Here is a 15,954-nt window from a genome sequence, read left to right as displayed (position 1 = left end):
TACAGAGTAGAAATAAACTAAAACAAACACCTAGCTCTACTCAAGCAATAACTAAACCAAGGGAACATAAACTATAAAATAGGGCAGCTAAGCTATTTGCCTGTTAAATAAAACAAACAAAAACACAGTTAGGCTACCCTTCTACTTCTAGAGCTACACCCACACCCACCCACACACAGCAGCCCCGACTGCTTTCTTTCTTTATATACCCTGCAGCTGGCTCTAATGTACAGTGGTAGCCAGGTACAGGTGATAATAAACTAATAAAACAATCAACAAATGTAATTAAAAAATAAACAAATATGTTTCTGGCAGGGAGGATTTTAACCCCCTCCCTGCCTTATCACGATATATGACCGCGACTGGAGTTATGCATCCCCGAGCCGAAGGCGCTAACGAAAGTCAAGGTCATCTACCACACGATAGAGCCCGCATCGAGAGGGCTCTATCGCTATTAGAAAACGATTTATTTATCTTCTCTTTTAAAAAACCTTAAAACTTATATTTACCTTAAACTTCTGATATTTCGCCAGTTAACATTCTACTGAGGAAAATAGTAACATACCTAGACATAATTAGAATAGAAAAACGACACACATAGAGAAAACATTATTATTATTATTATTATTTTATTATTATTATTATTATTATTATTTATTATTATTATTATTTTTTTATTATTATTATTATTATTATTATTATTATTATTATTATTTGTTAACATATTTATTTATTGGGGTCTTACTGTTTCTTTTTATAATTTATCTGGACATGTAAAATTGTTGAATAGTCCGTCCAGTATTGAGTCAGACTCGAAACTTCTTGTTGGAGGCGGGGCGTCATTCAAACAGGCAGGGAGTGGATTGGCTGGTGCGGAAAGAACTGAAACAGGGTTGGGAGTTTGATTGGCTATTTTCGATGGCGGGTGTTGTTTAGATCCAGCTGATCGGGTCTTCCCTGTTGATTTGCTGTCCAGTAGCAAATTAAGCCTTCATTACAGTGTTCTGTCACAGACATGATTCCCTTTGTCTAGACCAGCGTGAGAAAGTATGTTTAAGTAGTTTTTTATGTTATCAGTTTAGTTGTAGATTAGAATGTTAAGGGGCAAAAAGCCGGTATTCATGGGTGGATTGATTTTAAAATATAATTCAGTTAAGCACTTCAACGTTCCAGCCGGTATCTATACAAAATAGAAGCCTGCTAGATCTGAAAGCTGATTGGCTGTTCGCACTTAATCGTTTTCTAATCCCTGATATATGCCTTTAGAATCTTTGTAACCGCATCACAAATACAAATCAATCAAGATCACTCCATCAGTTGTTAACAATATGTCATTTTAAAGCCAATTTCAACCTTTTTAATAAGATGTCAATTGAGGAATGGCTAAATCAGAACACTCCAGAAAATACGAGCAGCTCTGAGATGTCTACAGTCGCTGTGAATAGTACAGAGAGAAGTACTGTCAGACAAACTGAACAGCTTTCTTCAAGCTCATACTGCTTCTGCTGTCCAAGTACTAAGCAACTTTCCTAGAAGCATTTGTAATAACTGCTCGATATCTGGAAATATTCAAATTACCAAGGAAAATACACATTTTATAGAGAAGATCGTTGTTATGGAGGATATGTTTATAAAACTTTCATTTTAGAGGGTTATGTGGAGGGACACATGGAAAAAGAAAAAAAAAATGTTAGGTTATTACCATAATCCTGGTTCCCTGAAAGTGAATGACAACCATTACCGAATGGGAAAGAGCCTCTCTGACGTCAATATCTGAGCAAATATACAAAAGCTGCCCTATCAGGGCCCTGCTGTGAGGGGGAAGTCCCGCCCATCACCTGCTGAAGAGGGACGTCCTCACAGTAGCCCATCACCATTTTCTTTCAAAATCAGAGGTTAGCTGGGAACACGACCTCAAAGGGTAATGGTTGTCATTCTCTTTCAGGAAACCAGGGTTATGGTAATAACCTAACGTTCCCTTTCAATTCGAATGACAACCATTACCGAAAGGGAAAGCTGTACCAAAGCTGTCGTGGCTCCAGATTACCGACAGTACAGCCCCACGGCGATAGAAACAGAGCCCACATGACGCCTAAGGGCATGCCGCCTGCAAAACTCTAGAGCCCAGAAAGGGTCTCGTTCAGTTTGTCACATGAAGGCGGTAAAAACACACAAATGTCTGACTACCTGTCCATGTAGCAGCATTGCATAACTCATCTAAGGAGGCACCATGAAGGAAAGCCCACGATATTGCCTGGCCACTGGTATAATGGGCCGTAATGTTCCCCGGTAATGGGGATTCCATCTGTTCATATGCCAAGCGTATCACATCTGTCACTCAGTGCGCTAGACATTGCTCTTATAGGGCCTGACCTCTAGAGTGGGACCCATAGCAGACAAACAGCTGGTTGGACTGTCTCCAGGACGCCGTCCTATCCAAATAACAGTGCAGAGCCTGAACTGGACATAGCATGTGTTGTCTACGGTCCTCCTCTGACTCGTGCAGGTGAGGTCTGAAAGTTTTCAAAACCACTGATTGTTTAATATAGAATGAGGATACCAACTTTGACAAAAAGGATGGATTTGTTCTTAATGTTACCCGCGAGTCACTTCTAGTGAAATCCACACGTGTCATCAATAAGGGCCCGCAGTACCAGTTGTATTTGTACCAGTTGTAGATCACACTTGGGAACCATACTTTTCATGTGAGGACGAAGCCTCCGAGCCCCTTTAAGAAACTGCACTATCAGGAAGTGTGCCCCAGGGGACACCGAGTCAGTTTTGTCATGGCACACTGATATCACAGTATAAAAAATGTTTTATTTTTTTTGTTCCTGGGTAGTAAGTGTTAGTTCCTAATTGCTTATGCCTCAGAAGTATAGAAAATGGCTATTATTCCCCACAAACTTTGCTTTTGTGACCAGGACAGGTAAATTTCAAAATATCACTATTTCCAATTAGAAAACGGGCGAATTTGTGTCTTTTCGTTCACATAAAGTCAGAAAAAAACAACATATGAATCCAAATTAACATGTATTTATACTAAAGTAATACAAAAATGACTACAAAAGATTTAGAAGTGAGTAGTGTTTCGAGATTTACAATTATACTGTAAATTTACAGTATAATCGTAAATCTCCAAATTCGGACGCAAACGCCACAGCAATTCACGACCTGTCTCAGAGATATGAGAGAGAAAATGGCAATGGGCTACTGTGAGGACGTCCCTCTTCAGCAGGAGGTGGGCGGGACTTCCCCCTCACAGCAGAGCCCTGATAGGGCAGCTTTTGTATACTTACTCAGAGATTGACGGTCAGAGAGGCTCTTTCCCATTCGGTAATGGCTGTCATTCGAATTGAAAGGGAACTAAAAATTCAGTTAAAATCAATAAAAAATTATACTTAATTGTGTTGTAAAATTACCAGGCATTATACGACTGTCTGGTTGTAATAGCGCCTCGACTTCGTCTCGGACCCATTACGGGTCGTATAATACCTGGTAATGCCCTTTGTGTCGGGTATTATTGTTTGCACATACAGTGAAACTGCCTTGGGACCGTAAAAACAGTATGTTATAACCGAGATATGTAATAACCAGGCACATGCACATACCCACCAAAAATCAAAACATAGTACAGTACTTATTAGTGTACATATACAATGTATGTAGTATAAAGGTTTATTACAGAAGAAACCATATAATGTAACAATGTAACTTGTACTGTACATTACTAATAACAAAACATGTAATTAATGTAATGAATAATACTGTACTGTAATTAGTAAAATAAATTAATTAAGTACATACAGTACAGTACAGTAATAATAAATTATAGAAATAATAAAACTGATGATAATAAACATTAAAAATAACATACAAATCAATAAACATTATCATCCAAACTGTCAGTTCAGGTGCAGTAATCAATGCCTGTACGGTACTGTAAGAAGTCATTTAGGTCCTGGCCACATTAACGTTTTTAGAACCGAGTTAAGGTTTAAAAATCTGTTTAAAAGTGCTTAAAGCGATTTGCATCCACACTAAACACTCATTACTGAGTTCAACAACTGAGTTTAAAACCTCCTAAGAGGTAATCTCGGACTACCTCTTTTATGCTCTTTTAGTCCAGGAGCTGTGATAAAACTTTGACTACCAACCTAGGAGCTCCTCATTTTGGAATGTCTTTATCAGTGAGATGGTGTTGTGAGATGAGATGCTGTTGCAATAGTGACAGTAAAAATTAGGCTCTGCCTTATATATATATATATATATATATATATATATATATATATATATATATATATATATATATATATATATATATATATATATAATTTTTTTGTTTATAAATATCTCCAGACAGGTGCAGCCATTTCCAGAGATAATAATAAAAAAAATAATAATAATAAAATAACAAATTGAAGAAGTTTGTTTTATTCCTGCACACAAACCTACATCGATAAATGCCATGGGTCACAGTGACCCAGAACATCTTATTTGCACACATAACCTGTTCTAAAAAAAATAAACATCTCAAAGGTTCTGTTTTCTGTGAATAAGTTCATGACCCCAACTTAGGAAAGGTCATAAAATATTATACAGAAAATGAAAAGAAAAATAGCATTTAAGCTAATTGGAAGCTAGAGTTGGGTCAAATAGACCCGAAACCTAGTAGGGGAGTTAAAGGTATTAATTTTGACTTTTAATTAAATTAAAGAACTCTTATCCATCCCAGATTTTCTCTTTGTGCAAATAAAAGGAGATTTTAAACAGGATTTAAAACGATTTTATTTTTATTCGTGGACCATGATACTGGCTCTTTATTTCAGTGTGTACATTATATCCCAGGTATGTTGTAAATGGGTTTGACTCTGTGTGTGTATATATATATATATATATATATATATATATATATATATATATATTATTATAATATATATATATATATTAAGATACATTCTTGTCATATTCAATGATCAATTGATCGATTAATCATCTTCCCTTAATTAACTGATTAATCACACCTGTTAGCTGTTTGAAAGTGATATGAAATTGTATTGAAAGACAATTACAAGTAGTACAAATTTTTAACATAATGCTATTTACTGCAAATGTTTCATAATGCCAGCTAATGTTTAGTATACATATATTTACTTACATGTAATTTGATAATTTAAAATATTTGCTTACATGTAATTGGAAGTTTTCTAAAGTGAGTCATTTAAAACATTTACTTAATTTTTAATTGTTGTTTGTGGTGTTCTTAAGTTTTAACACTCCAAGCAGCAAACACTAACTATATGCATTATAGCTAAATCACTAAGCAAGACAGTTTTTCAATGTACATTTTCTGATACCGTTTGAAACAAATACATTGAATAAAAAGAAAAATGAACTGCAGAGAAATGAAAGCACCAATGAGCAAATGTTGCAAGTTGCAACCATTTCTTCATTCTGAGATATTGGGTATACCAGCCAATCTGATTGGAATTAATCAATTCAATGGGGTGTTGTCAAGCAAAATCATCCCATAGGAATGGGCCAGTAGGTACCTGCTAGCCTCCAAACCCATTAATCTACCCTCTACCCCTAAACCCAATGTCTACCACTAATATAATCTCTATCCCTAAACCTAACTGTATTAGTGTTAAACTGTTACTATTATTTCAACACTTTCAACGTCCATAAAGCGCTTGATATGGTCCTACTATACCTGTTAGAAGGCTTGTAGGTATTCTTGCATGGCAATGTTATATATATGGTCATATATATATAGTATATCCATAGATATATATATATTATATATATATATTATATTATATATATATATACTATAAAATTTTCAAAAAGAGCGATAACAATATGCTGTCCTTGAATGTTTATGACCTTTACTACTGGTACGGTTTTTATTGATGTAGCTATTGAATTTTAATCTAAAAACACCTTCTGCCGGTGATTGGTCTATTTAAAAAAAAAAAAGATACTGAATTCTACTATACAGTCTTTCAAGAAGTGGAGTTAAGTCCATAACTGAAACAAATATATAATTAAAATAACCAGGAGCCATGATTAGTTTAACACTCGATATATCCACGACACACTCGGACAATATGATACTATAATGCTTTATAATTATAAACTGGGTTTGCTTTTCCTTTCTGATTAACCATTTGTTTAAAAATACACTACAGTTGACAGGCAGGAGATTGAGGAGGAGGTTGTAGTTGACACGCCCCGCAAGCCTTCAGGTTTTACCTACAACAACATGGATGTCCCGCTCACACACCTCGAATGCTGGCGTGGGATCCCCTGACCCTGGTTACACACAGAGCTCACTGTTTCTGCTTCTTTACGCTCCGATCCTGGTTCACACTCGCAGTGATTGGAGGGTTTCAGCTAGTGATGGGAATGAAGCTTCAGCTTGTTTGACCCTACATGAACCAAATGATGCAAAGTGTCTTGAAGCAAAGACGCATTACAAGTGACCCGGTGTTCACAGTGTGCTGTTCCAGGCAAGCCGAAATTGGAAACTTGTTGTCTTTCCGAAAAGAGACTCCACCCATCAATTTCATACGTTACCAGTTTGACCAGTTAAGTAGGTCTCTCTGCCCACAAACCCCTGTCGTTTCTTTGTTTGGTCCCCCCTGCAGCGTGCCTTGTCTAGGGGGACGGTGGCCCCAACTTGTCCGGCCCACTGATTGAGCCATTCTTAATCACTGTATTGCATTCATCTCAGCTCGGCCAGCATAGGGGTGGCTATCGAGCTCCAATGGAAAAGGCCATGGGTCAATTTGTAATGTCAGGCATATCTGTTTGCCAATTGTTCATGTTGTGCCATCAGGCATATCTTTGGCAACCAATAAACTGTTATTTTTACTACTAAGTGGATGTCTTCTTTCTGAAAGAACAATTTTCTGCAATATTTTTATACACAAAATTATAAAGCCAGTCTGAAATTGCCCCCCTCGCAATTAATATTAACCTGATGTGTTCTCCTACTAGGAAACATTGTTTCAGTTAGCGGAGAGGTAAATTGTAACCTGCTTTAGAGATAGCACCGCTGTTAAGTGAACAAATAGGGTTAAATTTCCTGCTGGTATGGACAAATATTTTTGTAAGTTCGCACAGTTTAATATTTTACACATTTTATTTTACACAGTATTCTTATATATATCATGATTTTTCTAAGGCATGTAAAATAAATACTTAATGTGCCATGTAATCTTGTTCCTTTGATCATTTTAAATGGACTACTCATAATCACCCATGGTGTAATAGGCAGTTGTAAACTGGCAATCCTGTCAACACTGTTAAAAGCAAAGGGAATGAACTTTGAAAATACAATTTAGTGTTATCTTTTTTTTTCTTTAGCTCTTCAAAATAGAGACATTTTAGGAATAATTAATGCATAAATCACAAATACCTTAAGATTTGATGGATATTACAACTGACCTTTGTGTACTTGACTTCCAGATCACTGACAGGTATGGGTAATCCAGAAGGAACTGCAGAAGGATTGGGATCATGGTTTTGGTTATCTCCAGGTGTTGTGGTCATGTTGTGCTTATTTCCTGAAACACACAGTAAGCTTAAAGTGTTAGATGTACTGTAACCGTAGCAGAGCAGCACTGGACATTACATTCAGGTAGGTGGACCGGCTGCAAAGGTTCATTTGCATAAGAAAACCTCATTGGACAAGAGTGCAAACACATTAGAACTTTGCCCTTATTGTATCTTAATAACTACAGTGTGACACAAAACTTATTAGGAGTGGAAAGCTCATAAAAGTTTTTTTTTAAGACAGAGTTGTTGTATGCAGGATCTTTGTTGAGAAATACTGTAGCTAACTTATTTGATGTTGCTGGACATTTCACAATGTGAAGACAGATTGAAAAAAGGGTTACATGCAGTACAATGTTTTTTTTTTTTTTTTTTTTTTTTTAAATATAGAATAATTTCCGTTTCTACTGATAAAAACACCTGTAACTTTTTTTTTTTTTCAAGCCTCAGCTGTGTAAGTAAATTGTGCCAAGGCTCAAGGGAAACCAGTTTCTAAAAGCTGTGAAAGCTTTTTACCCCAGACGGTACATTTCTTAAAAAAAAAACAAAAAAAAAACACTTTTACAAAAAAGAAATAAACACAATTCAATTAGTATGTAAGATCATTTAGTACAGTAAGGTTGTTTTCTTGGAATCAATAAGAAATTAAGTAGGCACAACATAAAACAGAGATGTCACGTGGGCTATCTATATAAGGCTTGGAACAGTTCTAGATCAGTTAGTTTGCCATAAAATGTCTATATGCAAATATATATTGGTATTTAAAAGAGATATGATGACTGGTTAATGACTGGTCTGGGTATCTGTATTACAAAACGATCAAAGGATGGTGTATTGATAGGAGTAGAATGCATTACCTTGGCAATAACCAAAACACTGAATGCAGGCAGTGAGCAATATGTTTTACATTAGATCAGATCAAGACTACTTGTGATCACAGACCTGGAATTGCACTAACTAAACCATACAGTAAACCTGATTTATTTTGAGCCTTCTGAAATACAGTAAATCCAATTGATTAAAACCTAATTCCACTATGGAAGCTTTTACTTCTGTAGCAATACCTTCATAGGATTCAAAACCACTTTTCAGTGGTGCACAGAATAGTGTGTTAATATGGGAAAAATAACAAATCTGAAAAAGATAAACCACAGTATCCTAAAGGTGAATTTATCTCCTACTTTTTAGTCCGATGCATCACAAATTGATTTTCTAGAGTACTGTAGTTAAATATTTGATTTAAGTATTTGGGAAAAGAAATAAATATCCCCTAATCTGAAACTAAGGGATATACTTAATGCATTGCACTATATTAGTAACAGATAATGTCAGCTTTCATTGACGATATATGCACGTTATTTTAATCCCTTAATGTAGAAAGACAGCCAGGAAAAGATGTTTATCTGCCACCCACCAGTCTGAGAGTGTCTCTCTTGATGACTTAATTATCTCTTAATGTTCAGTAAAAAAAGGTTTAGATATCACATTTACAGGGCATATTTTAGTTTAAGCATTTCTCACAATGTTTGAAGCAACTTTTTATAGGTAATAATTTAAAGCTATTGTCCCCAAATTGCTCAGTATGTTTTGCCTGTGTTGCTTATACTTTGCTTACTACCATATAATAATAAAATGCAATTTTTTTTTCTGAACTAGAAGATAAAAACAAAAAATGTTAACATACCTAGATGGTAATTATTATGTTCTGAAACATTTTCTTTCAACAGCTTTAGTTCTATTTAGCAACTCTGAGGTCAACAAGTGCCCTCCATACCAGTCTGGCTACACTTCAAACTAAGATCTTCAAATTGTCCTGATAAGTCATGGGATCATCTTATAAAAGGCACCGAAATCTGAGGTAGGTTTCTACGTCAACTTTGCTAACCGCTGATAGAATAATCTTCAGGGGACTGGGGACTATGGAGAATGTAACAAGGTACTACTGGTTTTGTACACTATCCAGTGTTATAGATTATCAACATGACAAATTCATTTACATTGGAGTTTGTTACCCTATACAATAATTAACTGGCTGCTGAAAGGCACAGCAACTACTCCGGTTTTTTAATTGACTTTAATTTTTTGTTTTGTTTTGTTTTGTTTTTTTAAAGGAGAAATTCAATGTTAATGTGTACATACTGAGAAGAAAAAAAAACAACTAAAACACAATGGATTATATTACGTAGATCTTTGTTTCTCGTAAAATTATAGCTAAAGACTATTAAGAATTGTAGAACTGTAGTAATTGCTTTGGAAATACATCTCATTATTATTTTAAACACAAACACATTTTCACACATGGTCTCATGGATTGCAATTAAAATTCTTTTAATTTTAAACCGTACACTTTATACTCTATCGTTTCCAAAATTTTGGTTATAAATAGATAGATTCTTGTCACCGTTCTTAGATTTTTAATCATTAAGCCGTGTAGTTGATAATTGTTGTTACTATCAGCATTTCTATTTGTATTGAATCAAAGCCAGCTTTTAATTTAATAGTATAACTTGCCATGCCTTTGTAACGCAGAGAAATGTAATGTTAGTATTATTATCGATAAAAAATTGAGAGATAACAAGCTTTAGAGAAACACTACAGTACTGAGTCAGATTTACAAAGAACCCTTACAGAGAGCTTGTTATTCACTGTTAATGTGCTACTTTATATCCTTGACCATTATCCAGTGCAACAGAACAACTTGTTGCTCACTGAACAGCAGTTCAAATGCATGTTCCAAAAGCATAACTCCTCATTGTTTAGAACAGAACTGGACAACCTTCTTGGCTAAAAGAGCTGTGCCAGCCAGACAGAAAACCACAAGCAAAAATAAAATGAAAGAATTTCACTCTGCCAGCGTAAATGCATTTAGTTTACCACATCAGGCTTTAACAGATTTAGCTAAGCCTCTGCTTTAGTATTTTTGAGTGTTTTGTTGCATTTTAACTGTACCTTCTACCAAAGACAACCTTATGTCCTTGGGTTCTGTATTTATAGCCTTACAGTAGATGGTATACATCTAAATAAAAAAGAGCCATCATTTTACAACAAGCCATATTTGGCTCTAGACCCATCAGTTGTTCCCTCCACAGAAAGTAAAAATATGTATTTTTATATGCATAGCTTTATATTGCATATTTTTTAATTGTGTAAATAAATACATTATTAAGCCCTGTAGTTGATAATTGTTTTTTCTATGAGCATTTATGTTTTTATTGTATTCAAGCCAAGCTTTAATTTAATAGTATAACGTGTCATGTCTTTGTAACATTGTAGCGAAACCTGAGAAAGATAATGTTAATATTGTTAACGATAAAGAACTGAGAGATAAAAAGCTTGAGCAGTACATTACTGTACAAAGAACCCTTACAGAGCACTTGTTATTCATTGTAAATGTGCTACTTCATACCCTTGACCATTAAACAGTGTGACAGCACAACTTGCTGCTCACATATTGCAGTTCAAATGCATGTTCTCAAAGCATAATTGTAGTTGTTTCCCCCCCACAGAAAGAAACATTATGTTCCTGGTTAATGATTATAGTTTTTCTCTTTAGGCAACACTATTCAAAATCAGCCTACCACCTTTCTAACCATTTGTCACACAGATCACATCTGTAACAGTTGCATGTACCAACATGTATGCACAATTTTGCTATCTCCAGAGATTTTTAATACAATGAACACTCATTGTAGATTAACTACAGTCAAATGCTTCAATTTGAAACTTGTTTAACTGTTTAAATAAAAAAAGGTAAACTTGCAAGTACAAAAATATATGTTCATACCTGCATATGAAATAGCTTTAAGTGAAATTCAAATTGTAGAATAATATGAAATTAAAAATGTTACTTATAACGCAGGCATTAAATAAACATTTACAAGAACAACAGAAGGAAACCATGCTTCTAATAAAAGTAAAACACAAGAACAGAGATGTGTCTCTTACCTTTACAGGCAGAAGATGTTTCCCCGACTCTGTTTTGTTCAACTTCGATAGCTGACATCTCTCTAATGTCTGTGTGCCGACACTAAAAACATATGTCTGTGTAAAACCTCTATATATACACTTGCTGCTGCAACTTGTAGAGTCCACTTCTTACTTCAAGCCAACATTATCAAGTGGTCTTACTCATAGGCGCAGATGCTTCAAGCAAACACTTAATCTGCATTGAATTGGAACCAATTCACATGATTCACTTGAAAAAGAAGCTTATTGTACATAGCTAATGAAAATACCCGCAGCTATTGCACGTACCATTTATTCCTCTGACCATGTAATGTGTATTGTCATTTTGACGTGTGGGCCACTTCTCTTCTTCCATCACCTCTACATCAATCCAATCCACTTATTTTTGCCAAAAGGGAAATTTATAAGGGAAGGTTTTTACACTAAACCAGAATTTGCACGCCAGTTTGAAGACAGTGAAACGAATAATTGGGAAGATGTTAACTTTGATAAGGGAGCCCCACTGGCTTGCTGTCTCCCTAAAACAATAAGATCACATAGTTGTGTCTGGCACTTTCCTATTTTGGATTCTTCTTGGCAAAACTTTGTGAGCTCTTTTCAAAATGATTCACAGGCTTGGGCAAAATAACCTTCCTAATTAACCCTAGTTAAAATAATGAAATGCACCTCTGTGTCATAATGTTTTGGAATTTGATGATCTTTAAACAAAACAAGGGCCAATTTGTTAGGATAGTTTTCCTTGAATTTTCTTTTGTGAGAGTATGAAGTATCGATTTATTTGAGGTAAAGTATTTGTTTTCAATTATGTGGTGCCTTTTATGTTTTTATCTGAGGTAGCAGTCAAATATGTTTTTTGTTAAAACTTAATATGAGACACTAAGGAAATACTAGAGTTAAGTATTTACTCTTTGAAAAGGAACATCTCACCACATGCACTTCCATTTTCTGTGTCTTACTCTATATCTTTATTAAAAGTTTACCACATCAAATTAACAATGAGGAGAAATGTTACATATTTGTTAAAATTACATTATCACTAATATGCATCACACATGTATATTGTTAAAACGCAAAAAAAAAAAAGGAAAAAAAGAGATGCAGTGTGTAGTCTGCAGTGTAAATGGTTATACTGCTAAAACATTTGATGCAATTAGAAAGCGTCAAACACAAAAGGTTCCCCCCAGGCAGTAACGTTCTCTGAATTCAGGCACGGACATCAATTATGCCTTCATTACTGTAATAAAAAGCAACACAAAAATCTCAAGTGAATATCTTTCCTGATGTCGCTGCATCTCTTATGTTATCTCTAATGTGTTGAATCTTATGGCATCACTAATGACATTGGGAAGCAATCTCTGTCTCCAGTCCTTATGGAAATCAAATGAAGCGATGGGCTGAAGCAGGTCAGAGGAGGCGTTGAGTCTTGACAGATGAAGGTGTTGGCTGATTGAATCTGAATCAAGCAGACATTTCTTTGGAAGGAAAAAGAGGCAAATGGATCAGCTGGCTTTAAATTTATTGTAAAACATAAAAAAAAAAGTATTTGGTTATATATAGCACAAGATTTACTAGGTATAAATAACTCATGAGAGTCACTAAGCACATCGAAAGAATGAAAAAAAAACCCTAAAAAAACAGACTTTTTTTGTAAATGTGGTGAGATGTAATAGCAAAGGCACATTTTCCAAAAGGAAAGGTTTTGATGGTATAAAACCAGCAAGAAAGCCATTCAAAGCAATGAGTGTCTTGTCTGTATTTTGTCATTGAAAATTAGAAAATTTCGCACTTACCGGGAATCCTGGAGTGGCTCACCCTCTGCCTCTTGCTCTCTTTCGACAGGTGTCCCCCAAGGCTCAGTCGTGGGACCGCTCCTGTTTTCTCTCTTCACCCACTCCCTGGGTCCCCTCATCTCCCTTGGCTTCTTGTGTCTATACTGATGATGCCCAGATCTTCCTCTCCTTTCTCCCCTCTGACCCTGACATTTCCTCCTGTATTTCTACCTGCCTTTTGGTCATTTCCTTCTGGATGCACTTGTATCATCTCAAACTCAACTTCTCCAAATCAGACTTTATAACTGCTCTTATCTGAAATGTGATATTCTGTAATGTGCAATTTTATAATGTGGTACTTTATAACAATTGTAAGTCGCGATAAGGGCATCTGCTAAAAAATAAATAAATAAATAAATAAATAAATAAATAAATAATAATAATAATAATTTACCTTTGCTTTTGCAGCTGCTTCAGATAGGATCCATGACAACTTTAAAACTACAATTTAAAACCTATTTGTACACTCTGGAATCTAAACTTTTTATTCATTTAAAAGCCTATTTTCTAGTGAAACAAGGTAGAGAAAAAAAAAACTAAAGAACAGGCTTGGTTCCCTACTCTTTTCTAGCAGGTCGCATAGTGGAGCTCCTCCAAACCGTTTCATAATAATGTGCACTACTGGTCAGAACATACTTTTCAGCAACCAGCCTCTTTAGTCACAAGTATTTATGGATTTAACAAGAAGTCATTATTCAGAACTGCATAAATAAATGAAAAATAAAGCTAAAGCTGCATTGTGTGAATATCATATAACCAGTGTTTCAGAAATACAGTATTTCTCTGCCCCCAAAACATCTTTATGCCCAGAGGTTTCTTCCCACTAAAGAGATTACCTTGGTCTATGTTATGCTTAAGGTCATTTGCTTTGAGTGGTTCTGATATTCTGTTTTTTTTTTTAATAAATTGTGGTAAACCTGTGAGCTGAGACTCATTTCAGTTTTCAATTGGTAACTGTATAAAAAGCAAAATTTTATCATATTTCCTTTTACAGAAGATACTTCTGATTGCAAGATAAGTGCAGTACATGATGCTGATACACAATTAGGCAGAATGATTCAACAAAGGCCAACTCTGATGTTGCAGCAAAACATATGAAGGCACATAGCGTGATCAAAGAGTTTTGTGAAGGACATAGTTTGAACATTGAAAAAACACTGAAGAGAAACATATCAAGAGTGTCCTAGCAATATCTACCTAATGATTTATATTCTGTTGGAATATATACTGTATGTTAGGGAAACTGAATCATTGTAAAAACTTTTTTGACTAATCAGTGTGCTATTTGTATGAGAAGAAAATATATCTGTGGAAGGCAAGTGCTTTGTTTTTCAAACCTTCAGTTTAAGTCACCATAATGGTTTTATGCTTCAATTTCCTTTGTTGAAAATTGATGAAAGTTACAATGTGCCTGACACCATTTCAGATATCATAAGCACTTGTGTGCTGTGTTGTTTAACACTACATTGACAGTTCTTATTCCTTCAAAGGGGTGCGGTTCATCCCAAAGCATCTTTCAAACCTTGCCAACAATCCGAGACTTCATTTGGTATTGAATCTGCTGTAAAGGAGTACTAAAACACATTTGATTTCCTGCGCTGTAATCATTTACAACATTTTTTTTTTTTTTTAAATGATACATCAATAATGTGGTAAGCCATCTAAGGCAATAGGTTAACATTTAATCTGAAAGTACAACAATTTATGTTTTTGAATAAATATTAACATCCTGTAGGAATTAGAGGACACATGAGTTAGGACAATCCTACTAGATTATCTCAATGAGGTATCTAAGCAAACTGAAGGGTGTAGAGACATTCTGGTGTGAGCCCTGTAACTATTAAAGGACTGACAAGGTTGCAGAGACCAGCATCTTATATCCATGCTGAGGTGGGAGTGGAAAGAAAAATGCCTCCTCAAGTTACATTAACAATAAACCTGTGTATTTATGAGATTTAACCATATGCAAAATTTCCATTAAAAAATAATGTGTTTATAAACTGTGGCTTGGTTTACATGCACTTGAAAATCGACTGTATAAAACATGTATTGTAAAAGGCGGTTCTAGTGTTAATTAAACTTTTAGATGTTCCACAAACACACAAATATAAATTCTAAGTAGTAAAACTTGTAGAAATTATATTGTATATGGGTGTAAGTGTGTATGTGTGTGTGTGTGTGTGTGTGTGTGTGTGTGTGTTGGAAAGGTAACCAGACAAACAAGTAGCTAATGCGCAGCGTAATTCAGAATGTGTGCGACAACACGTGAATTAATTTCTCTTGTGAAATGTTTTTATCATCATGGCAACGCGTGAAGCTCTCCTCACGATATTCTTTAACTACTTAGTAAGCAGACATGGACATTTAAATATCCCCTCCCCTAAATGACTATGAATTGAGTAATCTGCATTGTCATGACTTGTGCATGTAAACGCCGCAAGTGAAAGGTGAGTGAGAAGGTTCTTAGATTCCTAATGTTAGGCAATGGATACTACAAAAGATGCTCACATTCTCTTTTTCTTCTCCAATATGTAAAAAGATGATGTACGCGCTGTATTTTTCTTTTTTTTTTTTTTTTTTTGCATTGCTGCTGAAATTT

At 35.1% G+C, this 15,954-nt stretch overlaps 1 protein-coding gene across 1 annotated transcript in view; it reads right to left on the bottom strand.

The window, feature by feature from the left end:
- LOC121319050 (retinal dehydrogenase 1-like) overlaps positions 1 to 7,589 on the bottom strand; it is a 48,745-nt gene extending 41,156 nt beyond the window's left edge. The window contains exon 1 of the mRNA XM_041256275.1: positions 7,453 to 7,589. Coding sequence (XP_041112209.1) covers positions 7,453 to 7,557 — 105 coding nt within the window. The 5' untranslated portion in view covers positions 7,558 to 7,589. The remainder of the gene's footprint in view (positions 1 to 7,452) is intronic.
- Between the last annotated feature and the right edge of the window lie 8,365 nt (positions 7,590 to 15,954).

The sequence above is a fragment of the Polyodon spathula genome, chromosome 1, assembly GCF_017654505.1.
Source record: "Polyodon spathula isolate WHYD16114869_AA chromosome 1, ASM1765450v1, whole genome shotgun sequence".
Classification (NCBI taxonomy): Eukaryota; Metazoa; Chordata; class Actinopteri; order Acipenseriformes; family Polyodontidae; genus Polyodon; species Polyodon spathula.
Note: the sequence above shows the minus strand (reverse complement) of the source record. Positions and strands in the feature narration are given on the sequence as shown.